Source organism: Phycodurus eques, chromosome 11 (genome assembly GCF_024500275.1).
Source record: "Phycodurus eques isolate BA_2022a chromosome 11, UOR_Pequ_1.1, whole genome shotgun sequence".
NCBI lineage: Eukaryota > Metazoa > Chordata > Actinopteri > Syngnathiformes > Syngnathidae > Phycodurus > Phycodurus eques.
The window spans coordinates 6,262,848-6,289,443 of record NC_084535.1 but is presented as its reverse complement, the minus strand read 5'-3'; the positions used below and the strand labels follow the sequence as shown (position 1 = coordinate 6,289,443).

The 26,596-nt window shown below is 40.5% G+C and overlaps 2 protein-coding genes across 3 annotated transcripts in view; both read right to left on the bottom strand.

The window, feature by feature from the left end:
- Nucleotides 1-1,923: 1,923 nt before the first annotated feature.
- On the bottom strand, nucleotides 1,924-17,897 carry LOC133410123 (bifunctional 3'-phosphoadenosine 5'-phosphosulfate synthase 2-like). Its single transcript, XM_061690888.1, has 12 exons — nucleotides 17,663-17,897; nucleotides 14,947-15,061; nucleotides 13,830-14,065; nucleotides 13,068-13,206; nucleotides 12,818-12,936; nucleotides 10,774-10,887; nucleotides 9,457-9,568; nucleotides 7,186-7,391; nucleotides 6,688-6,823; nucleotides 5,434-5,702; nucleotides 4,942-5,171; nucleotides 1,924-3,304 (listed from the first exon to the last, which is right to left on the bottom strand). The coding sequence occupies exons 1-12, from the start codon at nucleotides 17,687-17,689 to the stop codon at nucleotides 3,163-3,165; spliced, it is 1,845 nt and encodes a 614-aa protein (XP_061546872.1). The 5' UTR covers nucleotides 17,690-17,897; the 3' UTR covers nucleotides 1,924-3,162.
- A 1,348-nt stretch (nucleotides 17,898-19,245) lies between these two features.
- LOC133409551 (multiple inositol polyphosphate phosphatase 1-like) overlaps nucleotides 19,246-26,596 on the bottom strand; it is an 8,957-nt gene continuing 1,606 nt past the window's right edge. For both annotated transcript variants that reach the window (XM_061689704.1, XM_061689705.1), the window contains exons 2-6: nucleotides 24,731-25,510; nucleotides 22,863-23,057; nucleotides 22,453-22,550; nucleotides 21,763-21,893; nucleotides 19,246-20,573 (exon numbers count right to left, since the gene is read on the bottom strand). In XM_061689704.1, the coding sequence (XP_061545688.1) occupies nucleotides 20,168-20,573; nucleotides 21,763-21,893; nucleotides 22,453-22,550; nucleotides 22,863-23,057; nucleotides 24,731-25,307 (1,407 nt within the window). In that variant the 5' untranslated portion in view covers nucleotides 25,308-25,510 and the 3' untranslated portion in view covers nucleotides 19,246-20,167. The remainder of the gene's footprint in view (nucleotides 20,574-21,762; nucleotides 21,894-22,452; nucleotides 22,551-22,862; nucleotides 23,058-24,730; nucleotides 25,511-26,596) is intronic.

Below are 26,596 nucleotides of genomic sequence, written 5' to 3'. Positions count from 1 at the left end.
CATGGAGAATCCATAATCAATTACATCTGGACAAAGCCTTCCTCTGGAACAATGAAGGCATCACAATATGCACACCATATTTTACAACTGTCAATATGGCTTATTTAAGAGTCATCGTGATCATCACTATGCACGTTGAACAGCATGAATGTGGATTGAATTAGGTTACACTCAAGAATCCAAACCCCCAGGAAGTGCGCCCCACATTCAGAGGGATTTACTCCAACAGCTGTCCTTGTCGTTCCTTTGCATCACGACATGTCGGCTACGCCATAGTTGGGGGATTTTATTAAGTCCCAGGCAGTGCAGCTCAGCACATTTGAAAATTGGGTTACCTGGAACATCACAGATTAAATGATCTGATCCCATGTAAGGCTAATTAAAAATCTGCTTCTTGCAGGAGAAGATGGTTGTGCTCGTCAGGAGTACGCTCATCCTGCTTTAAGCCCGGCACACGGCTTAAATACTCGCTGAATTAATCATCAGTCATACAAATGTATCCAAACACCTCATAAGTATTACTTGACAGTAGCTCTTTAACCTATTACGATACTAGAATGGCAAAGGAAGCATTATCAGTGTAGAAAAGGGCTGTGCAAACTTTTTCCACGAAAGGAAATAGTTACAGTAGCTGTCCAAGTACCACCGACATAATTGTTCATCCAAAATGAGACAGAGGTTTTATTCCTAAAAAGTATATTGAATATAATTGTAAGACACTGTAACTTTATGGATACATGAAAAAAATACTTAATAATTGATTCAATATAGTTATTTGTAAACTAAAGTAAAATACAACTGAACTGTACTCAGGTAGTGCTTCTTCTGCATTCAACTAGAGGGAGCTCTTTGACAATCACTGCTCAAGGTCAAACACACGTTTGGTGTTATCAGTCACAAAGCAAAAAGTTATTAGTATTAGTGTGATACGTAAACATATTTTAAAATTGCATGATATAAGATAATCCTTTAATGATGCCGAGATAGGAAATGCAGGTGTTTTGGTAGTGTAGGTTAAAGCAATACATAACAGATGAATTAAAAAATAAATATAACAATAAAACAAAACATATGTATAGTATATAGAAACTATTATATGGAGCTTTTTTAAACATAGGATAAAGTGGTATTTTTTAAAATTTGATTTTTTAATTTGTTGAAATTATATCCTTAGCATTCAATACACATTTAATATAAAAAAAAGTACGATATCTTGTAGCATTCTAATTCATTAACAATGTTAAGCAAAATAAAATCATGTGAGAAACTTTATTCTGCTTTTTTTACATTTAAAAAAACAAACTTAAAAAAATGAACGTTTGTTGTTTTAATTTTAATTCTAAAAAAAATACATTAATTCTTAAAATATTGAAATTACTCAACCTAAACAATTTAGTAAATGTCGAAGCTATGCTGCTTATATGTTAGTATTTTCAAATGACGACATGCAAACTCCACACAGCTTAGGGCGAGTGAAGATTCGGACCCTGAATCTCAGAACTGTGATGCAGAAAGTCTCACCACGAGTCCACTATGCTGCCTCCAATAGCGAAACAGGGTCAACCGATAGAGAACCGTACGTAAATCGGAACGCGACAGTATCACTAGTCATGTACAGTAAATATTTGTATTTACTGTATTACACTTCAATGCCATTAATGATGCCTTATATGCAGTGCGACAACATATTCTTACGCCGTTCGTAATCACGTCGTAAACCGAGGACCTCCTGTAGGGTTATCAGTATTTTGAGTTGTGCCTGTAGGAATTTAAGCCAACAGAGGGCGACGTTGTGCTTCTACCTGTTTTTTTTCTTCCACACAGGAGTCAACCAAAATACCAACTGATACCAAATACAGTAATGTATTCCAATCCATGACATTTATATGTAGAATCCACAAAAGACTGTGTAGGAAAGAACAATTCATAATAACAAATAAGTTTATTTATTACTGCATCTTACATTCATATCTTCATCCTCATATTCCACGCGTTTGAATGCCAAATTTCACAGCAACACATGCATCCCCGGAGTTATTTTTAGTACTTGTATAGACCTTTTCATGTTTGTAAACAATGGGGGGCAGGGTACTTCCAGGTGGCAGAAAAGCGAGTGACTGCTGATGACTTCAACTGGAACAATGACCAAAACTTGTTGGGGTTGCACTGCCAAATAGCTCCCAAATGGTTGTTGTTTTTTCATTTACTGAGGAAAAAAAAAATAAATAAAAAAAAAGCATCCAGCAGAACCTGTGGCTGAAGAGGATAATCGAGTGTGTGTCCTAAATAATTGTACCGAGAAGATTGCAAGGATTAACCACTTCTAAAGGGACCAACTGGGAACCAAACCTCCATAATCAGATTTTTTGAAGCTATTTTCTCACAGGTATGAATTAAATGTTTGGTTGGGTTGTCTTTGAGTAATTCAGCAAAACAATGGCTAGCCTGATAGTAGATGACAGTCCACCAATGATCATGTTAATATTCTATTTTTGAATCAATTTACCTGTTGAAATGTAAATTATGGGCATCATGGCTTAAAGGTCTATACGCAACGTTGGGATTTTTCGGGAAAAGGCACTTTCAACTTGTATCTATGCTGTACTGTATGACATTAGAGCTCATGTAATATAAACTTTAGGCACTTTAGGTAGTGATGGCATTTCATTAAGTTAATAGAAAGAAACAAGTCTTAAAATGCATTAAAATGTGGAATCATTCCATGAAGTTTACCCATGTATCCTTCAAATAGTACATGATATAGTGCTCATAGTTAAAATAGATTCTTATGTGACTTCTGCTGTGTAAAAATACATGGCATGTTCATACGCATTCATGTCCAGTTGCCAATTTATAAGGTAGACTGTATAATCATCTGTTTGTACTGAACCAGTTCCAAATATTTCATCTCAAAAGGAGTTGGACTGAAGCGTAATAAATTGGCAAGGGAGTGCAATTGCACAATGGAATGATAAATCAGACAAGTTTAAAAGGAATGTGCGTGAACTACTTAAAAGTACTTTGATTTGGTAAAAGGTTCCCCAGCACCCACATGAGTTAGAATGCCACTTTACTTATTGTACTGGCCCTAAAAATTCAGCACAGCTAACTAACTGATAATAATCCTCATTGTCTTGCAGAAGTAGAGCAGCGTCGTACTGGTTACTTGTCCTTTTGCAGGGAGTTGTAGTAGTCCACCAGCACCTTCCAGGCCTTGGGGGCCATGAAGCCGTCCGGTGGGTTCTCTCCACTGCGTGCCAAATTTCTCATCTTGGTTCCGGAGATGAACTCAAAGTCGGCATGACTAACAGGAAAAGAAACACAGAGGGGGAGAGGGGCAAGGTCAGGTCACGGCGAAATTGGAGAGGAGATATGATGGTTATAAGTAGGAGTACGTCTACAAAAATAACGTGTTACAGAAGCAAAGTCAATCTATACAAGTATCATGTGTCCGCTTTCAGGCTAAGAAAAACAATGACTGAAATTGAGGACACATACGATTCGGTCCACAAAATAAAATAAAAACATAAGATCTCGTCAACAGGACACAACGCAATATTTGTTATAACCACAGGGTGGCCCATAATGTGCACAGACACTAAAATACAAAAACACAATAAAACAGCATGCATCTATCTGTGCTATGTACATAATCTGGAGCAGTTCAGATTCAATATTTATTTAATAACACGACAAAAACATAAAACATTTTAATAAAGTACATGTTATAAACACCAAAGATGCTGATTGTTAAAAGTATCTGCTCACTATGAATGTATTTTGTGAGATGAAGTTGACTTTAACAAGTTTTGCTCTGACCAACAAATCAGAGGACAGAAAAATGCTGATGTTATTGTGGGCAGCTACAGTAGCTGGCCCTGCGAGGTGAAATTGAAATCTGACTGGTTGAAGAAACAGTCACATTGCTCATAGTTAAGTTACATCGATCAGCACTATTGCTTCTGAAGGCCCTGGGCAGTTTAGATTGACATGGCAACACATAGAGGATGAAATCTGATTGGAGAAAAATATCTAATATCCACATGGAAGAAGGGCAGCCAAGAGAAACGCTATAAATTGAAGAGAACAGACTGTACTATTGCTTAGTAGTGACGCGGTAGACTTGAACTAAAGTAGTAGAATTTTACATCACTAGTAGGTGTTGTACAGACTAGTCGACTTGTTGACTTCACTACTCCACAGTGACGTAAAGAGCGTGACCTCAACTAGTAGCTAATTACATGTTTTTGGCTTGAGGAGTCAGTCAGCAGACTCCAAATGAAATTAGTCTTTCACCTTAATTGGTTTAAATTGTCTTTTATTTCTGAATGTGCAGCTTTGGAAAGTGAGGGAGAACCAGTAAAGGGGAAAAAGCCAGGCTCTAGCAGGGTTTTGAATAACTTTTCGGACCACACACTCAAAGTGGAAGGAGAGTGGGGGATTATTTCCCTGCACACAAAGAGGTCTGTGATTATTTGCAAACAGCGCAAATGCAAACCATGCAGAAGGCGCTGCTGTGGTGAGCCCAGAACGAGGACAGGGTTCCCCATATGGTCAAGTTGTACCCGGCTGTCCCAGAGGCCAACACAGGATTTCTTTTCTCTGGCATTCCCTTCTCCTTGTGATTTAAAGAAACAATTAGAGTTTGTAATGAGAACATATCACTGATGTCATTGGCGACTAGTCGACTAGACTTTCATCACATTAGTTTAAAAAAAATCTGAAGTTGTGCAACCCCTAGTCACCAGTAGTACAAGTAGTACACAGTTGTCAACTAGTGCAGTTTACCTCACCAGTAACGTAGTTATCTTACTAGTATGCCAAAGGTGTCCTACTCGTGAGGACAAAAACTGTACTTGTACATGGACCACAATCTGGGTCTAAAAGGTATCAAATAAATGCTCGAACGGCTTTCCAAAGACAGGTATTTTCTTAGCTCACCGCTCTGGGTCGAAAAAGTCCATGGCCTTCTTGGACTTGTTGTATGCAGCAACCCTGAAGGGGATGATCTCAACCGAGGTGAGGCCCGGTGCCATGGTGAGCACTTTGCCACCGTGCGTGGGTTCATAAAGGTCCTTCTTGGTCTGCGGGTGGGGCATGCCCGCGGGGTCCCGGCCGACGATGTAGAAGTTGGCCCCTGCGATCATGCGGGCCCTGCAGTGCCACTGCACCTAATGGAGAAGTTAATATTCAGTCACATCTTTGGAGAAGGCCTGGGTCATTTGGCCTTAGAATAAAATTCCTGATTTTTTCTCTCACAAAAATCATGTTTAATCGATTTTTCCCTATTCATTTATGGAAAATGCAAATGAAAATAACAAATTGAGGTTTTGCTTTTTCCTTTCTGGGATTTGCCTTATTTTTCCTGGTACCAAACTTAACTTGCATTAAGTTTACTACTTTTGCTTCCTCAGTGAAATGACAATTCCTTGCCTCTGTGGGTCCGGCATACATCATGGGCGAGGGGAAAATGGCCACAACGGTGCTGGCCGGATCCAGGATGCCCTCCTCCAACACGGCGGCGTGCTGCTTCATGCGCCAGTCCAGGGGCACGTCGTCGTCTTTGGTCCAGCCGCCGAGCGGGTGCAGCAGGAGGACTGGGTTCTTGTAGCCGCGCTCCAGGAGCCGCCGCTTGGTGTCCTGCATCAGCAGAGCGTGGCCGTTGTGGACCGGGTTGCGCAGCTGAAATGCAAATACTGCATCTGAAGGAAGACAAAACAAGCCATTTGAGCATTTATTCGACGTCCGAGCTGAAGTTCCATGTACTGGTACGCTGTTTTTCCTCCCTTTTAAGGAGAACAGTAGAATGACTTGCACTACTGTTTGACTTTTCTGCACGGTAGCAGGAAAACCTTGGCATACTACTGGGACAACTAAATGTTACAAGTGAGGCAAAACTAGAATTGTGCTTTTGGTGCCATTAGTATGATCCACGTGTGATACATCCCTACTCGTTGGGTCTCGTGTTACTTGTTTACTTGTATTAAGGATTTCATATAAATGCTAAAACAGCTTTAGATAATGACCTCTAATTGGAACATTACATGATAAAATTCTATGACTAAACATCTAGTGATTCACTAGTAGTATTAGGCGCGCAGATGTCAACTAGTGCACAGTTTTACCTCACTAGTAACATGCAGTTGTCCTACTAGTATGCCAAGTTGTCTTACTAGTGAAGAGAGAGCATACTAGTACATGGACCACAGCTGGAGTTTGAGCAATTATTTGCATCGCACTAGTTTTTATTCATCAATCAGCGTACCAGTAGAATTTTGAAAAAAAATGCTCCAACGGCTTGCTATGAAGCCTTATGGGCATTTATTCGAGTTGATATCCTACTAGTGCGCGGAATTTCCTTACTCGTAAGGATAAACAGCGTACTAGTGCATGGACCTTTAAGCTGGATATCAAGGTTATCGAATAAATGCTTAATCGGCTTTCCATAGTGTGCTCGTGCGTGGATTTGTTCTTAACCAATCATGCTTGCACCGGAAACATCTTAAACAGTCAAAGCTGAAGATTCCATATTACAAACACCACCATGCAGGTCTAACTTTACCACTGTATATTCTAATCTGCACGTTTGCTATGTTCTTCTGAAAGACAAATGGCACAATCAAAAATGCCTCAAAGTTGATTTATTTGCTCTTGCAACAAGTGGTATGTTGTATTATTGTATTCTACCTGCTTTCATGTCTTTGAATTTTTGTTTGAGCTCCCGCGGAGTAAAGCGGTACTGGTCCAGTCCGTCGTTCCATTTAATGGGCTCGAGCAGCTCCAGGTCCCCACCAGCCAGCCAGTCACCTCCCTCCATAACCATCTGCACAGAAGTTGGATATGTCAGTTTGTTTTAACCCTTGTGCCCATGTTTATTACCCTTTGGACACCTTTGTGGCAAAAATGTACACACACAAACTTCTATAAAATCTGTACATCAATGTTATTTATTCTTTTGCTTGAATATCTTAATCAACTTCAGCCCTGATCAGAAAACAGGCTTACTCAAATGTATCTCGACTAACTATCTTCACTCAGGGAATTTTGCTCCATGTATGAGTTAAATTTGGAACATGTCTCCATTCATTTCAATTGGATTTTTTTCCATCGGAAATGTGGATTTGTGGAAAAAGACAGAACTGTGTATACGTATGCAAATGTACAATATCTCTTAAGAGATGACACCTTGATGTAAGGGTGTTGCGGATACGTGGTTCCCCACTGTCGCGCACAACGTTCCTCCTTGCGGTGTTCATAGAACTCCGGGTTCCGCAGAATGGCCACCCGGAAGCCCCCGTACTCCAGCGCGATGGCCGCACAGCCGTCCAACTCTTGCTTGGTCTCGGTGCTGACGGGCAGGACGATGGGGACGGACATGTTGATGGCGCCACCTGAAATGGAAACGGACGAAGTGATCTCAATTGGTCAAGCAAAGCGCAATATACTTCTGGTTCATGAATTCCGATTGGAGGTAATTATTAATGCAACTCGAACATATATTCAATATCCTTGATATATAGGACGCAGAGATGTCATACAGTAGTGGAAAAACTTTACTAGTAAGACACAGTCATTCTGTACATGATGTACCAATGTGAAGGGAGCTGTGATGTATTTTCATTGGAGATTTTGTCTGGTTATTTGTCATTGCATTAATAATAATACTACTACTATAATTGTATGTATATTTTCCATACAGTTTTGTATACATCACATTATACAATTTGTTTTATAGTATATGTTTTTATTTGTATTTGCTTATATTTTGCCTTGTTTTACGCTGCTGTCTCCAGCCAGGTCGGCATTGCAAAATAGAATCTGTTCTCAATTGCCTTACCTTAATACATAAAGGTTAAATTGAAAAAATAATAAATACAAATACTACTAGTGTGCCCTAGTCATTCTATTAGTGCGCTGAATTGTCTTACTCGTGAGGACAAACAGCATACCAGTACATGGACCTTAGGTTGGATATCAATGATGCTGAATAAATGCTCAAAGGGCTTTTCCGTAAAGCTTTATGTAAGGCCATTAATCCTACTAGGGACATAAGATTATTCTATTTAACATCTAGCGCGTCACTAGTAGTACACAGTTAGTTAATTAGTTACATGTAGTTCTCCTACTGGTATGCGAAAGTTGTTCTACTAATGTGCAGAAATGTCATACAAGAGTGGGAAACAAAGTTACAAGTAAGACACATTCATTCTACTAGTGCACTGTATTGTCTACAAACAGCTTAATGGAAAGCCATTTGACCATTTATTTGATATCCTTGATACCCAGCTTAAGGTCAATGTACTAGTATGCTCTTTGTCCTCACTGGTAGGAAAACTTTGGCATACTCGTCGGACAACTACGGTACATTATAATAGTAAACCAAAACTGTGCATTGGTTGACAACTGAGTGCTACTAGTACGCATGCTACTAGTTGTTTTCCTACTCGTGTTCAGAAATGTCACAGAGCAGTGGAAGGCAGCTGTGGAAAAAAACATTACTATAAAAACATATAGCATATAATTGACCAAATTTTGGCAGTTTTCGCTGATCTTGGGGTCCCTGTGCCACAGCTGAATTCTGGCCTCAATTAATTTGGTTTTAGTGGTGTCGTCTTTTCCGCACAGTCGCTCCTTGATAATTGACCACAGATTTTCTACTGGATTGACATCTGGCAGGTTTCCAGGCCAATGTAAAACAGCTATCCGATTACCTTTGAAAAATGTAGTCACAATTTTAGACGTGTGGCAGGGGGCGAGATCCTGTTGAAATATTCCTGAGCCATCAGGAAACCGATTCCTCATTTCTGGCTAAACTCCTTTCTCTATAACTTCTAAATACTGCTCAGAACGCATCATTCCTTCAACTGGATGCAGTGGACTGACTCCATGGTAAATGAAACAGCCCCAGAACATCTTCTTTTCGGGATGTTTTACGGACTGATTGATGTGACATTCCTTTAGGGTCTCTCAGTCGGATCTTCGAACGTGCTGACTGCGTTGACCTTGGACAAAAAAGTGACTTTCATCACTAAATATGACCTTTCACCATTGTTCCGCGGTCCAATTTTTATATTTCAGCAGCAGGTGAATAGTAGTGAGCGGTGGATGATGCAATACCAGGAGGGATGATGTAATATCTCGTCAGTCACAAAACTATGCCGGTTTTGTAACATGTAAGGGTTTGTCTTACCATATCTGGCAAAAAAACGCACCAGAGGCATGAATACAGATAGTCATGAACTTTGAATTGTGATATTTTCGATACGTCAAGAGACATAAAAACACAAAAAAATTGCCTGGTGATCCAATTAATTTGCACAAGGTTGTAGCACATGGACCTTAAAACTGGATATCAAGGATGTGAATAAATGCAAATGATAAATGCTCAAAACTCTTTCCACAGGTAATGTCCCAGCAGGATAGGACTAGAGAGGATATGACAGTGTGGACTCTTACCATCCAAGAGGTTGCCAAAGTGCAAGACCTGGAGGAACTCTCGCTCTCTCATGAAGCCCTTCAGAGGACTGGCCCAGCCCTCGGCCAAAACCTGCACCCACTGCAAGTCCAACTGTCGTCAAAGAGTAAAAAAACAGAAACAAACATATTATAACCATAACATCACATACAACCCCAATTCCAATGAAGTTGGGACGTTGTGTTAAACATAAATAAAGACAGAATACAACAATTTGCAAATTGTTCAACCTATATTTAATTGAATACACTACAAAGACAAGATATGATACAATGTTAAAACTGATAAAGTTGATTGTTTTTAGTAAATAATCATGAACTTAGAATTTTATAGCTGCAACACGTTCCAAAAAGCTGGGACAGGTGGCAAAAAAGACTGAGAAAGTTGAGGAATGCTCATAAAACACCTGTTTGGAACATCCCACAGGTGAACAGGCTAATTGGGAACAGGTGGGTGCCATGATTGGGTATAAAAGGAGCTTCCCTGAATTGCTCAGTCATTCACAAGCAAAGATGGGGCGAGGTTCACCTCTTTGTGAACAAGTGCTCGAGAAAATAGTCGAACAGTTTAAGGACAGTGTTCCTCAACGTACAATTGCAAGGAATTTAGGGATTTCATCATCTATAGTCCATAATATCATCAAAAGGTTCAGAGAATCTGGAGAAATCACTGCATGTAAGCGGCAAGGCCGAAAACCAACATTGAATGCCCGTGCCCTTCGATCTCTCAGGTGGCACTGCATCAAAAACCGACATCAATGTGTAAAGCATATCACCACATGGACTCAGGAACACTCCAGAAAACCAATGTCAGTAAATACAGTTCGGCGCTACATACGTAAGTGCAAGTTGAAACTCTACTATGCAAAGCAAAAGTCATAAATCAACAACACCCAGAAACGTGAGAAAAGGCAGTAAAAAGTAAAATAATTAGACATTTCTTGAGCGGCAGTATGTGCCCTCCACCCTGACACCGACTCTGGTACCGTCAGATGAACTTCATTCCAGTCTCCCGTGGCCACAAAAGTGTTCCAAAGCTGCCTGGCATCCAGGTTTCATCCGTAGAAAGGCTTGACAGAGTGTGGGAAACGTGACAGACCCCATCAGAACGTGACGTTCCGGGAGGGAATGTACTGATGTCTCAACCTTATGTAAACGCAGCCTTAGTTTGAATGTCACTGACATGAGTAGCGGTGAATGCTTCAGGTGCCCTCAAAACATGCCCTCTATCATAACCCTGTGTCCATCTGCTGTGCGCCGTGATAAATAAGGACAATAGAGACCGGACAGACGGGTTACCTTGGTGATGCTGATGGTAGGCAGCGTGCTTGCGTCGGCCACGGCGAGATTCAGCCTATTCTCTGGAACAAATAGTTCATTCACCTCCTCCATGATCTCCCCCGGCACAATGTTCTACACGCAAGGACAGGAATAAAAGTTCGAACATTTTATGAGGTATTGAACAGAGTAGTATGATCACATTTTCTTTTCAAAATACAACACAAAAAATTTTCAATTTTGAGAAAAATAAAAAGACTCCATTCAGATAGCTCTCTTTAGAGCAGAGTTTGTCACCATGGCTACTTATACTGCCAATCAAACCAGTCCCCTGCCTGGTCTAATTTTTTATGTCGTCCGAGAGCCACTTTGGGTCTGCACCTAAAATGCACTATAAGCCTTACAGTAGAACTTAATTTTACCTTCTCTAAACATTTGAATGCAAATTTCCAACTGTTGAATGTTTCAGTACTTTTTGCTGAAGTTGCTGTGCTCTAACAAGCAGCTGAAAGTCTTTTATCCATGAATTGACTAAAACATTTCTTGGTTCAGTTAGAGCTGGTATTTGAATAGTCGTCTTCATCACAATGTTCACATTTTGTCACCAAGATGATACCAAACTATTGATCAACAGTAAATTGCCCTTGCAAGGCGTCAAACAGGACGTTCTCCGGGGAAGTGGCCACTAAAGCTTGATGTCATCAGCAGCTTGCAACAGAGATAGCGAGTGACTGGAAGAGTCACTGAAAGGCATACGAGTAGACGTCTTTGGAAATTTTCACAGATCAAAAACCCGTTGTGATTTTTTCCATTCAGCTCCTTGCTAGAGAAGGACAAACTAATTCCGCCTGTAATGGTTATAGTGCATTTTAGGTTCATGCTCAAATTTCACCCAAAATTGAATATTCTTAACTTTTTGTGAGTATTATATAGTAGGCTGATGAGTGCAACATGGTTTGTGAACACCATTCTAAAAGATAATGTCAAAACCTGATTCTACAAATGACCAGCAGGTGTCTCTCTACATGAAGAGGTTTCTTTATGAATCAAAATTTTCCACCATGGGACAATTCAACCACCTTGCACAAAAAAAATAGGGTTCTTCAGCTTTATAAGGAATTTTGACGAAACGAAATCATGTGACAGACATGACAGATCAGTTATGAAGACACTTGGAAACTGTTTTAAATTCTGAAAAAAATGCATATATATGAAGGTGGCGGCACGGTGTACGATTGGTTAGCACATCCGCCTCACAGTTTTGAGGACCGAGGTTCAGATCCCGGCCCCGCCTGTGAGGAGTTTACATGTTCTTCCCGTGCCTGCGTGGGTTTTCTCCGGGTACTCCGGTTTCCTCCCAGCATCCCAAAAACATGCAGGGTAGGTTAACTGAGGACTCTAAATTGCCCGTAGGTATGAATGTGAGTGCGAATGGTTCTTTGTTTATATGTGCACTGCGATTGACTGGCGACCAGTTTAGGGTGTACCCCGCCCGCCTCTCGCCCGGAGATAGGCTCCAGCACGCCTAGTGAGGATAAGCGGAATGGAAGATGAATGATGAATGAATGTATGAAGCTACCAAGGCAATGAGTTATAATTCAGATACCCCACAGGTCAGCAGCAAAATCAGCTGGAAACATCGTTTTTCTCATGAACTAATTTTCAAACAGAAACATAAATCTCCATATTGATACATTCACATGTGACCTTATGACTTGCAGTTATGATGTCTAATTTCACAGATAGCCACATAACCACAGCAGATATGTGGCAACAGCTTCTTGGAAAGTATCCTGTGACGCATGCTAGCTGACGTAGCTTTGGAGGTTTATTTAGCAATACACCTATTTGTAAGTTGCTTAGTCTTTATCGCTTTGTGCGTGTATCACGGCCAGAAGCAGGATATTTGCACACACAGTTTTACATGACACAAATTCAACCTTAAGCATATTTGTCAAACTGTTGTGCTATGGCTGTTCTATTAACAGTCAAACACACTAAAAAAGATATAGCCATGTAATTGTACTGTGACGAATGATGCTGCATGAATACTTGTCACACCCACCTGCTCGCGGAGCATCTCCAGCACTTGTTGGAGGCACTCATTCACAGAGAGCTCTCCGGTTTTCAGCACCAGCTCCGATGCCTCCGGGCGCTCGTAGTCAGAATCGATCCCTGTGAAGCCTGCCAATAAAATAGTGGAAAAACAAATGCTGTTACAACACTGGAGGCACTCCATTATTCATCTTGAATGAGGATTGAGAACAGGGTGGGGACATGTAAAGCGTTAGCTGTTAAACACTGTCGAACGGAACCTTTAATCTCGCCAGCTCGAGCCTTCTTGTAGAGTCCTTTTACGTCTCTGCTTTCACACACCTCCAAGGGAGCGTGGATAAACACCTCGAAAAACGGGAGCCCGGCGCTTGCGTGGATTTTCCTGGCCTCGTTACGATCCTGTGGGAAAAATAACGAGGCATATGCTAAACAAAATGCTGCTAATGTTACATTAAAAAACTCAAATATGTACATCGATGATATACCGGATTGGCTCGTTTACTGGCACCCCCTGCCACTAAATGAACCAATCGGCTGCAGAGAGTACCAGTTGTCATAGATAATATAGATAATTAGAGCCTGAAGTGGAAAAAGATTGTCTATTTGTGGGTGTGGTGTTTATCTATTCAAGTGGACCACAATTTAACGTAAGTAAATATTTGAGGAAATGGTACCTGATGTCACATATAGTTGTTAGGAGTATTTATCTACTGAATTAGGTAGTGACTGAAAGAACATTTTAATGGTCTTCCACTAGATGATAGAAGGCACATAATTAACCTGTGTATCCACTTTTTATGACATTTTAGTTTGGTGGTGTTCTGTGAGTTTTTTTCTCCAGTAAACTATGCACCTATATGGGAAAATACTAGATTGGAGCCTGGAGGGCAAAAAGAAGGTCTCTATTTGAGGTGAGGTGTTCATTTATTCACCTTGACCGTGCACATGGTGATTAGTTGGGCATGGTGTTTATTAGAGCGGAATCTGATATTGGAGGAAATGGTAATCCAACATATGCTGACCTTGGCAAAGGGGGAGATGAAACTCGTGATGCAAACGAGTCCGGCGTCCGCAAACAGTCGGGCCACCTCAGCGATGCGACGGATGTTTTCCTCGCGGTCCTCGGTGGAAAAGCCCAAATTCTTGTTCAGGCCGTGACGAATGTTGTCGCCGTCCAGGGAGTAGCAAGGGATGGCATGGGACACCAAGAACTCTTCCAGGGCAAAACTGATGGTAGTTTTTCCTGCCCCGGACAAACCTGGTAGGAGGAATAAGGAATGTCAAATAACAGTTCCTTAATGCCAGTAGTTGTTAAAGCTTGGATGTTATGTTTTCCTATAGAACTTTTCATCATGACGTGACACGTTGGTGCTGGTCTCTTGATGACTCCGAGAGCTAAAAAGAAGTCAGCACGCGCTAGAGAATTCTCTATTCGGGACCCAGTACTCTGGAATGCCTCACCTGCGAAAATTGCAGAGCGGCTACCTCTACAGACATGTTTACATCTCGATTTACGACCTACTTCGACACTCAAATTTTGGCCTGTTTTACCGCCACTTCCCTGTTTCCTCCACACCTCCTCTCCTGCTACATGAGGGAAATAGCTTCCAAGTAACATGGAACGCCAGCTGTAATTTGTCAATTGGTGGGTTGATTCAAAAATATAAATGGTGGAAATTCAGACATACAGTAGTTAACATGAGGGACTGGCTACCTAATTGACTTTTGTCTTGCTTGGATTAATGGCAGAGACGTGCTCTTTCGACGGTAAAATTGATAGCGTGCTTTAGAACTGACGTTAGCTAGCAAGCTAGCCATTATGTTTTACTAAATTACTCAGACAATGCAACCAAACATTTTATACATAGTCCTACTGTACCACTATTTACCACATGCAATCGATTTTTACTCCTCACCCACAGGTTCCGCTGGATAATTAGAATTTTTTTAGTAAATAGGAAAAAAACTAGACTCTTTGCGAAGGACCTGCCTGCGCAACCCCAAACACAACAAGTTATTGGCATCGTTTTTTCAGTTCAAGTCAGCAGTGCACAATCACTTTCACCAGAAGTATTGTTGCCTATTGTTCATTTAAAAAAAACAAAAACAAAAAACTCTATAGCCTATGGTGTGATTTACCTGTAAGCCAGATGGTGCACCCTCTGAACCCGCCCCTGGTGCCCACAACCTGCCCCCTCTTGCTCCGGCTGACATGGTGGGCCTGGTAGACCACATTGGTAGACCTGCTGAGATTCTGTAATGGAAGACAAGAGATGACATTGAAGAGGCAGCTCAAGTTATTGAAGAGTCAGCTCAAGTTGTTCGCTTCTTTTTAAAGATAGAACTGTGCGATTTGACTGTGGCATCTCATGTCTTTTGATACTTTGATAACATCTAATCTTCGGGCTAAAAAGCTCAACTATTCGATGCAATGACCTCGACAGACAGGCATGAGTACATTGACGCTTATGAACGACTCTGCAAACTATCATGTCCTGCTCCACCCTCTTTACATTGTCATAATTCTGTTTACATAACGTGGCTTTACATTGGTTGATGCCCGTCATTGTCCCCTTATGTATCTTTGGTTTCTCAAGTGTACACAGTAGAGTAGTACATACAGTAGTAGAACAAGCCATTAAAATACAAGAGAGCATTAGCGTGAGAGGCGAGCAAATCCCATGAAATGAAACATAATTTCTGCGTAGCTTGAATTTGTAACATGGGTGGGGAACCTTTTTATTTTTTAAGTCTCTCCGTTGGCTATTTAAAGTCATGAAATAAAAATGATGCAATAAATGGTGTCACGCAATTGTGGGTTGAATGTTTTGGGCCGTTTTTGAAAAGTCTTTAGGTTTTATTGTTTTTTATTAATTTTATCATTTAATTTATCCGCAGACACTCAGTGTTTAGCCCTGATGTATCTGCACTCGGCTGTTGAATTATGTATTTTTAAAAGAGAAGGGATTTTACTCAAATATGTCATTCCTGAGACATTAGGCAAATGATTTTTTTCCCCTCCCCAATACTTACGGAAAACAACTCATCAAAGTCTTAAACAGGAGCTAATGTGAACGAGGTCACTCTGACTCATGTCATATCTTCCCCCCTTGGATATCCAGTCAGAAATTCATCATGGTCAAATTGATACTTTGCGTTTGTCTTCTTCCTGCACACATGTGTGGAACGGGCCCATCCCAAGGTTGCGTTACATTGGTTGGACAACATTGTTGCAATAGTCTAACCCTTTTTCTACTTTCCAGCAGCTTTGAAAATTGCAACATTTTTTTTTCGCTGTTGAGATGATAGAGTGTGCCAAAGTAGTATGCTCGGGTCCCAAGTGACTACACAGACCAGGATGCCTTATGAAAGGGGCTGCATTGACGTGCAAAGGGGAGGTGTTGAGGGTGAGAGGCGATGGAAGGAATGGTGGTGGTGGCGGAGGTGGGTAGACGCACTGTACAATGTGCCCAGTGTGCTGCCTGCAAAGCCAGCAATGATGTGGCAGCATTCGGGTCCAGAAGTCGCCTTCTTGTATCTACTCTTTACCACTCTTACCTCCACCTCCCTAAATCCTGACCCCTTGACTGTGGTGCTCTATGTAGAGTCTCAAGGTGCTCCATAGTTCCATCACCTGAGCAGACTGACAGCGTTACTGGATCCTTGAAAATCATAATTATATATTCCTGTCGAGTTACGCTAATAAAAAGGGGGGTATCTTGACAAATCATTAAATCATGCCTTGTTATCACTGTTCATGTATCTACTTATGTTTCTCTTGCTGTGCGGTGTGCTCGGTTTACGATGGTCCCAAAATACAATGTTTCAGAATGAATTTGTTAAGAAAGAAACTTCCAGGCCATAAATATAAAACAATCAAATGAAAAACTAATAGTAAAGTTGAAAACTTGTTTATCTGTAAAATGGTTAATGGTTTTCTTTGCCCATGTTGAGATATGCAGTACTGCTACAGATACACAAAATGCTAACGTCCCAATAACGTCCCGTGGTCATCTACGGCCATAAATGTCCACTGATTTCAGAATAACTTTTTATGCGTCATCAAGAGAGTGAGTGATAGGTGAATCTGTTTCTCCTTGTGCTTGACCATATAACAAAAATAAGCCATATTTCGCTCCTCGTCTTCTGCGTGTTCTCTGGGTCCGTCCTGAGCAGCATCTGATGCCCTCGCGCGTTCAACAGTGGCCCCTTTCTCATCCCACCTTATGAATAGGGCATATTGACAAGAATTCATGGCCACAACAACTAGCCTATTCAGTCGACATGGGCGGTCGACATCACACCTGGTAGTACAGTAGTACAGACGATGACGGTGTTCAATAAAATATGACTGTACTGCACTTGGAACAGAGTAAAGGCCTTTTTTTTGTGGCACTGTCTTTGGCTGGGAATTTACACTGACTAGTTCCATAGAGTACACTTGGGCAATGTAATGAGAGCCAATGCAAGAGTTGTATATTTATATACTGTATTTAGACTTAATGGTTCAATTATGATTTAACAATTGTTCATTATTGTGGTTGTGTTTCTTTAGTAGTGTATAACGCTGTATCAAACTTATATACGGTTCTAATCGCCCACTATAGCCACAATAAGGAACATACTGTTAAATTGACACAGTACATCTCTGAATGGAGTCATCATCATCATCAAAGGTAGACAGCTCTTGTACTGGATCTCGTTTGGTTCTGCAGGTGTACCGAATGAAGTTGACATTGGGTGAATACAAACGTTGAAGTTATACCGCTTTAAAATCACGTCGACGTGTTTTTTTTAATCAAACCTCCGCGGCGAATTGGATGACAACTTGAGGTTGACTCGCTCTTGTTCTTACCGTACGAGGCTTCTTCACTCCGGACATTTCCGATGAGGGCGACACCGCCGATGGGACTGCTGGACACCGTGCTCGCTGCGCTTCGCACACAGGGCCTGGGGATAGTGCTGGAGTCGGTCGTCGTTAACTTTTTTTCTTTTTCATCCGAAAAACGAAGGCGACGAGGGGGGCTTTAAAAAGGGCTTCCGAGACACGTAGCATTCCGCTGGCTGGCCCAGCCTCCCTTTCTCCTCCCCTCCTCCGCCCCGCATCCACCCTTAGCCCAAGTTAAAAGTTGGCCAATGCCTGAAAGTAACGACACGACTGGGCTGGCGGAGCCCCCTCCGAAACGCAGTAAGCCGGGCACGACGTCCACAAAGTGGGGCTACGGCACTTCCCCCCCCCCCCCCTTTTTTTAGGCTTCATTTTCGCCGCTCAAGATGGTGTAAGGTCTTGGCGACTCTTAATCTCGCTACCGTGACACGATTAATTATTATTATTATTATTATTTTTTGGGTTTGGTTGAAGTTCGTTTTACAATTTACCTCCATGCTAGCTCTGTTAGCTTGACCGTTAGCATTCACGGTTAACTATCTTAGGACTCCCGCGTGAAAATGTGTCCACGGTTTGCGATAATGTGCCGCTTAAGTTACAACGTCGTTCAAGCTAGGCGCAAACCGACAGTTAAAGTGGGTTTTGTGTCACTAGGTGGACGCAAATAAACCCCCTTAAGGAATGCAATTAAAACATGGTCAGCCCAATGGCCAGTGGTCATCTACTACTCGACACTGTTAAATGTCCGCTAATATTAATGGTCTGTGGATACATTTTATGACTATAAAATGTATTTTCAACATTTCCAGTCATGTTCCCTTCAGTTAAAACCAAACGACGCTTATTTATTGTTATACGCACCTTTCTTTTTCGTAGTTCCACCATGTAAATGACTACATTGTAGTCCAGTGTTTCTCAACTTTCTACACCTTCAAAAATACTAGTACAAAAATGAGGCACATTTTATTCCTAAAAAATATATTTAATATTATTGTAATTAGACGTTCTTACGACAGCTGCAAATAACAATATTTTTTTAAATAATAGATTAGATTACCCCCCCCCCCCCCCCCCCTTGATTAATTGTGGTTCAGTTACTCGTTCGGTCTGTAAAACGTCAGAAAATAAGTGAACATGTTGATAATTGTTTTCCAAAGTAAAAGCAGCTGTTTGCAAATGGCTTATTTTCAGTGACGGACTCCAGCAATCAGAATATTTACTGAAATCTGAGGATTTGGACAATTTTCAAGTTAAATAATGGCTCTAAACGAATCTTATTAAAATAGTTGATTAATTTGATGATCGTTTAGTTGTCGATGCATTATGACACGGAGTTTAAATTGCTTGAATACCATTCGATCAAGTTGGGCTTGAAACAAACGACTTGTAAGCCGACTCCTGTTCGTTTATGTTTTTTTTTTGCTTTTTTTTTTGTATAACCCCAGTCAGTTAACATCAGCTGTTAGAAAATTTCCAATCCAGTTGAAATGTACTGGCAAACATAAAATAATTACATATTGTGTATTTATTAAAACAACCAGAGTTCTGCCTTAGTCCGCTTAGTTTTAATGCTAACAATGCAAAACACAAACCGTGGAGCAATACATCTAGACAGGGAATATAACAATACTCACAAGCATATATTCCTTATCCCCTATGAAAAACAACTAATACTATAGCATTTTACGAAGTCACACAACAGCAGAGCAACACATGTAGACAGGGAATATAACAATACTCACAAGCATATATTCCTTATCCCCTATGAAAAACAACTAATACTATAGCATTTTACGAAGTCACACAACAGCAGAGCAACACATGTAGACAGGGAATATAACAATACTCACAGCCACATATATTCCTTATCCCCTATGAAAAAAAAATATTACACCATCTCACTTAGTTGTCTTCCTCTTTTGCTTGCGGCTTGTCCCGTTAAAAGTACTATTCTTTTTAGTTTGTGACTTTATGCCTGTAGTATTATACTGCCTCCCGGTGGCCAATGCAGGCACGCGAGAAGGAGCAGCACCATGTATTGGATTGCAGCATTAAATCAATGATGCACAAACTGTTTAATTCTTTATATTGTATTTCTTATGTTTTTTTTAAATACAGTACAATATTATGACATGCTATTTTTCCTCATTAAAATCTATGATAGATTTTTTTGGGGGGTGCTGGAACAGATTAATGCCATTTCTATTTATTTCAATGGGGAAAAATGATTTGAGGGGTTAAACTCTTATCTCAATGTACCACTGTATTAGTAGAGTAATACACGTTCGTGCAGTTGTGATGTAAACAATGTGATTCCTATTCCTATTTATTCCTATTGATCATTTTTTTGTATTACCCTGACCCTTCTTTTGTGTCATTTGTTTTGATACATTTTTTACGTAAAAAAATTCTGTTGTTCAGCTCTTGTTTTAGCTCCACGGTTTTCAGTTTTCATTTAAGAGGTCGTAGCTTCTACAAGGCATCCTTGATTGAAAACTGATTAGGCCTAGTAAACAGTTCACACTCTGTCTCAAAGTCACATCCGCGGATCAGTTCCTTGTAGTGTTCTCTGACGTCTCGATACAGCGGCATGGACGCCTCCTGACCTTCAGGCAAACCAGGGAAGGTCACTGGGTTCTCATTGATGAGCGGCTGCAACCTCAAGTCTCCTTCCCCGCAGTCGTACAGCGCTAGTAGCAGGTTAGCCGTGTATGGTAGCACAAAGCTGGGGCGGAAAGATCGTTGGGTTTGGGTGGCGTAGTTTGACGAGGTCAGGGGTTCGTCGTCCTTGAAGAAGCCCAGGAGGGTGTACAGCGGGAGGAGGGTCTCCCCGTGGCCTACTTGGATCGTCACTGCTTCGGTCACCTGCTGGCCGGACCTGAATTGTTTTGGAAGATCTGTTTCAGAATGATGGAGTCAAAATTATGGTGGTACCTGGACTAAGATTTTTATTTTGGACCACTCAATGTTCAGGGTTCAGCATTTACCAAGTCGCTAATTTTGGGGGGGAACCTATTCTCTGTTATTTGTTTAGAAACTCACCAACTTTGTGCTCAGGCTAAAGCAATAACTGAATTGCTTTGAAGCTAGTTGTTGGTGCCAAGAATTTTTTTTTTAATTGAACTTAATTTAGACAAAAGTAGTCCTTTGTCACCAATTGTGGCAAACCTTTTTTGGGGGGAGGGGATCAATTAAATTTAAAATTTTCTCTATTCACGGCACGAACCGTTCATATTCCCCGCAAATAGAGTGGGTTCACTGTAAAACAAGAAAATGTAAAGAAATAAACTGTTTTTTCATGAAGCGTTATTACTGTTTGTTCAGTAGTATTCATGTGTTGAGGTTTTCCTTTTAAGGGTCGTTGCCGAGTGAGTTGCATCAGAAGCTGGAGTCGGGTTGTCTGAGTTTGCGCCACAGCAGCTTCTCACATCTGTTTTCATTGTGTAATTGTGTGTTTGACTGTTCGTCCCATTTAATAAACTGCTGAAAGTGTGTCAGCCACTTGCCCTTTAATGACAGTGGAGTGTTACCTCGCTATTCGGGAGGGATCAGGATCAAATCCGTGAGTAATTGACACATCTCTATAAACTAATTGTCTATGGATGCCACAAGATGGTAGCAAAGCATGACATGAAGCTCCTCAACTCACTTCAACATAGTTCCTTACACCAATATGTCATAGCATGGCAGCAAAGCACTACATACATTTCCAATTCACTTCAACATAGTTCCTCGGGACCAAGATGGTGCATAAGCAATACTGTTATGTGATGGGGCTTTGGCCTTCGCACACTTTCACACAAAAACTGGTGAATTTCCCGCAAATAACAGAGGTTAGGTTCCACCACCAAAAATCAGTGAAAAGGTGAATTTGCGAATGCTGACCGAAAAAATCTGAGGGTTTGTTGTTGTTATATGTTAGATATCCAAGTTGGGGCACTCCTAAGTCAAGGTACCACTGTACAGCGTCACAAAGAGATTTGTGTCGACGTCAAATGATTTGGAGTAAATGTGTCAAGTCTTTGCCGCGTCACAAACTAATAACGTCAAACAAAAAATGTACTTACATGTTCTCGCTGACTACTTTGTCCAAACGACTGAAGACATCATGGAAAAGAATACAGCTTGACTTTCTGTTAATATCATAACCATAGCCTCTCTTCCAGAACTGCCTCAAGTCATTTGTATACTCCACTACCTGTCGACCCAAAAATATGTAATGCAAGGTGGTATTCATGTCAAGTCCTCGACTCTACTAGATAACATTTCAGGCTACCTAAGTTTGAGGTCACCCCAGACACAAAACTTCTTTTGTTACGTGAATAATGGCAGCCTGTTTGTCAGGACTAACCACTGTGACAAAGCTGATAATGAAATGCATTTGGTTTGATTACGTTAAAAAATTACTCAACAAAGTTTAACTATTTTGCATGGGAGGTAAGAATGCTAAAACCTTTAGTCATTCTACCGTTAATAATGATGGTGTCCCTGAACTGGATTATTTATTTACATTAGCCCCTTCAGAAAAAGTGTGTTCATCCTCGGCCCTCCAAAATGGTGTAACTGTTGTCAAAATGCAAAATTTTTGGCACATCTGTGAGTATTGGCGACTGATAGTGACATGATAAGATACAGTGTTATGCTAGTTATGTTTCCTTGCAGATTTACCGAAAACATATTTTGCAACGATATTGCAAATACGTAAGAACTCTGATTCTGAATGACAAGACCGCCATGGCACAACTGTGGCCCTGTACCTGAGCATCAGCCTCGTCCAAGCACTCGCACCAGGGAGAGTTGACGTTCTTGATGGCCAAGCCGTAGGCACAGAAGTTCATTACAGCGTCAGCCATGTCTGTGGGAGAAACAAGATGAGCGCACAGAAAACATTCTGGCAAATGACTCAACTGGTTTATAAAATTTCAAACGCACTCATTCCCTTCTGGCCTGAAGCACTAATAGTACTTTTCATGGGTACAAAACGTGTGAAAATATTGTGCCTTTCCATGGCTTCACATGATTGAATGTAACTTTGCATTCTCTTGAGAGGAACTGATCTGGTAAAAGTGCTCAGTCTGCTTGCCTTCATTGAACTCAGATCACAGTTTTGAATAGAAATATTAGAGTCTGAGAACTCAGAATGACAGAATGAAATCAAACCACTGACCGGCTGTGATGTTCTTATAGGGGACTCTGAGTTGGTACCCTATCTTCTCCCGGACCCTCCTCATCTCCGGTCCTTCTTTGAACTTGTCGATCTCCAACAGGGCTGAGGGGTTCCTGACGACGTCCTCCAAAAATTTGGTGCAGTGGATAAAATACTTCATGAGTGCGTCGTTCACCTCGTAGTCAAATGTCTGATCTAGGTCGGTGAGAGGGAAGCGAGCAGTTGTGACATTGATTCCAAAATAAGAACCACTCATGACAATGGGTGTTCACTGTATGGGTCTTCACATGCTATAAAAAAAAGTTCCAGTTAGCTTTTTTGTTGTTTTATGATTCATAGGGGGCAACTTTATTTTACACAGTGACAAGAATGTTAAAAAGACTTACAATAATGAGTCAGAAGAGTCAATACTGTTTTTATGTCTTTACATGTCAAAATTTACTGTATCTTATTTTTGTTTATTTAAGAGTTTAAAAATGCCTACAGCAAGTTATTTTTGTGATGTTTGGAACAAGATATTTCGATATCAATTATATCTAAGGGGTAAAACAGAAGTTATAATACTGATTATTGTGTCTATTATAATTTGTTTGTTTGTATCTTTGTACTTTATCTTTGTTTTGGCATAATGGATGATACAGCTTTTATTATGTAGTACATTATGTAGTAGTCTTGTATGACCCTGGGTTTACGATGGGAGTTCCATTCCTCCGGCGGTGACACACCCCAAATTTGTACACTAGTTGGAATGTGCTGCAGTCTCATTGATGTAGTATTAACTTATGCTAACTCAATAGTTAAGTCTTAATTACAGAAAATATTTGCATGAAAAACACTTCTAGGTCATACATTTATAACAATCAAATAAAAAATAGTAATGCGGTTCTTCTAATCTGTACTTCTCCACCCTTTTTAAAACATTTTTTTTTAATCATTTAGTGTTTGTTTTTCGTCGTGTTAACCTATTTTGCGTTGTGTTTTAACCCGTTCTAGACTATTCAGCGTTTTGGCCGTGACTTTCTTTGGCAGTGTGTGTTAGCGCTTGTTGTTTGCACCTTCACCTGCAGCCTCTTTACAACAGCTGTTACTTTCTCCCTTTTTTTGTTTTGTTTTTGTTTTTACTCTTCACCCTTATTCCATCGTTTCCAAACATTTTATGTGCTTTTGCTCAAGAAAAATATATGTATAAAAACATATACTACAGTAGACCCCCGCATATTCACGGTTTAGTATTCATAAATCCACCTATTCCTGGATTTTTTGAGAACATATCCCGTTATTTGCAGAATTTATTTTAACTTAATCCCACGCTTTTTCGTGTTTTTGTCTTTTTGTCCACAGCAATTATAAGGGTGTGTTAATTATTAACGGTTTTGCTATTCACGATAGGGCTCAATTACTATCCTCTGCGAATAGTGTGGGTACACCGTCATACAGCGAACCACTGCATATTTAAGGTCTGGTATTCAAGAATTGGCCCATTTGCTTAAATGGGACAGGAGAATTAAACCTCTCCTTCTGTATGTGATACTCACAAACAAATGCAGCTGTTGAAAAACTGTTTGTTTGTTCAAACTCAGTATGTAGGAAAGGTGAATGACGTCATGCATGCCGTGGTTGAGAAATTACGATTTTAGCATCCTGGCCAGAGATATTTATGATCTCGGCGTCCTCATATTGAAGACTTCAATCTTGCGGCTGTCTCTCATCGACTAACAGCTTCACACAACATGAGGATTGTGCAACAAGGATGGAATAAAAAACTGTGCGTCCTGTATGCCAAATGTCAATGTAAAGGAGCTCTTGTAAATAATTCAAAAATGTTAATTTCTTTATTATTGTACTATTTTAATTGTTGAGTTGAGTACCTTGAATATCCCACAGCTCGGTAAGGCCTGCCATGAAGGACAGAGTGCTGTTGATGCATCTGTGTTTGGAGCTGCTTATAAACTTCACGAATCCTCCTCGAAGGTTCTCCTCCGAAAGCAGCGAGGGGAACAGCTTGGACAGCCTGACTGCCAGATGTTTGTGATCATCCACGCCTTTCCGGGCCAACCGGCCATCCGTGTTCTGAGGATACCACATCCTCCATTGGTTCTGGATCTCACAGACCCAGCTCTCTTTGCCGGGCGTGGCGCTTTTTACCGCCTCGTACATCTGTTGCATATGCTTGAAGATACTGCCCGTCGGGTATCTCGTGCCGTGTCTTATAATGGCGGTCAGATGGATGGGACGACATTTTGGAAACGGAGGCCGCAGGATGGATGTGTTGACAGCCAAGATGTCTTCTAAAAGATAGGGGTTCACTTCCTCATACCGCCCTTTTGTGCCAAAGTATTTGGCAATCCTTGGTATACTTGGCCTGGATTTGTTGACAAAACAGCTGGAAAAGTCAAGAGTGACTGCAAAGCAAGCAATGAGGATCCCCCAAATGTTGATCTGCATGATTCGGCCTCGTGCAAAAACAGTGCTGTCGTGTCCAAAAGTTTCTTTAAAGCACAACACATGGGTTGCCCTGAACAGTTGCACAATATCCTAAAGTGAACTTTGGACAGGCTATAGATCACGCCCACGTGAAGAAGGCTTTATCTGTGTTGTAATACTCTCGTCATGTGGAGTGTTCCAACGTTCAATTCAACACATTTAATCTGAAATAGGAAAAAAAATAGTGTTTCAAGTTATCACACAACATATTTAAAACGTTGTCACCAAGATTAGCTGACTCAACAAGAATGACATTCAACTTGCTGTAAATATACTGTGGCCTTGTGTAACCCGCAAATTCCTGCTGGTAACCAGTCAAGTTGATCTTCATGTGGGTGCCATAGTACAACATTTCTTTTGCAGCATATGTGTGCGATTCAGAATGGAGAACATCTTTTTGGTTGATGTTCTAGATAGGACTGACCTGACTGCTTCCAATCGGTCGTGGACCAAGAAGGAAAACTAACTGGACGATTGATGACGCAGAGTGCCTCTGAATGTTTTTTTGTTTTCCTCTGTTTATATTGGATTTTGTTGAGGGAAATCCTGTATGGTCCATTTTACACTCTGTAAAATCATGTTTTGCGAATGATGCATTTTTTTTCTGCAGGGTTAAAATCACATGAAACTGATGTGATGCAAGTTGTCCAAATTTACATTACCGTAATTAAGATTCAACTGTACAATGCGAAGTTGTCATTGAAATGCATAGCTGTAAACATGCAATATTTCAACATAGAGATTAAATTATATTAATTTCTGACACATAATGTACATTTTTGAAAATTATGTGTGGCCTAAGGAACTATAAATATGACAATACCTATTGTTTCCCCCCTTTTTGGGGATGATCTAATATCAAATATTGTTTAAAATCATATGAACTATCTGAAAAGTCTTAATCAGAATCATCTAATGTGGGAAGTTTTCCGAATTTGTGTGCAGTAATCTGCCTACCTTGTAAATTTATAATTAAAATACAAAGTTGTGGCAGTGCATAGAAAACTAAGGGCTCCACCAAACCAACCTCTTTTGAACTGACGCTGTTGACTGAATTTTGCCATATGCAGTCTCTTAAAATACTCCGACACAACTATGAATCTATTAGCTATGTCTATTAATTACATATTCACAGTAAGTGCAAAATAGAAACATATTAGCTGCTAATGGTAACCCAATTGGTTGCCATAAAAATCTGTCATATTTTAGCTGAAACACAATGAATCTGTATGAGGTAAGCATTAGTCTGC

Coding starts and splice junctions, on each gene's coding strand:
- LOC133410123 (XM_061690888.1), bottom strand. CDS start 17,689: ATGTCCGGAGTGAAGAAGCCTCGTACG. Junction 10,888..12,817: donor TGGAGATGCTCCGCGAGCAG/GTGGGTGTGACA, acceptor CCTTGCGTGTAG/AACATTGTGCCGGGGGAGAT. Junction 9,569..10,773: donor CTACCATCAGCATCACCAAG/GTAACCCGTCTG, acceptor CTTTGACGACAG/TTGGACTTGCAGTGGGTGCA.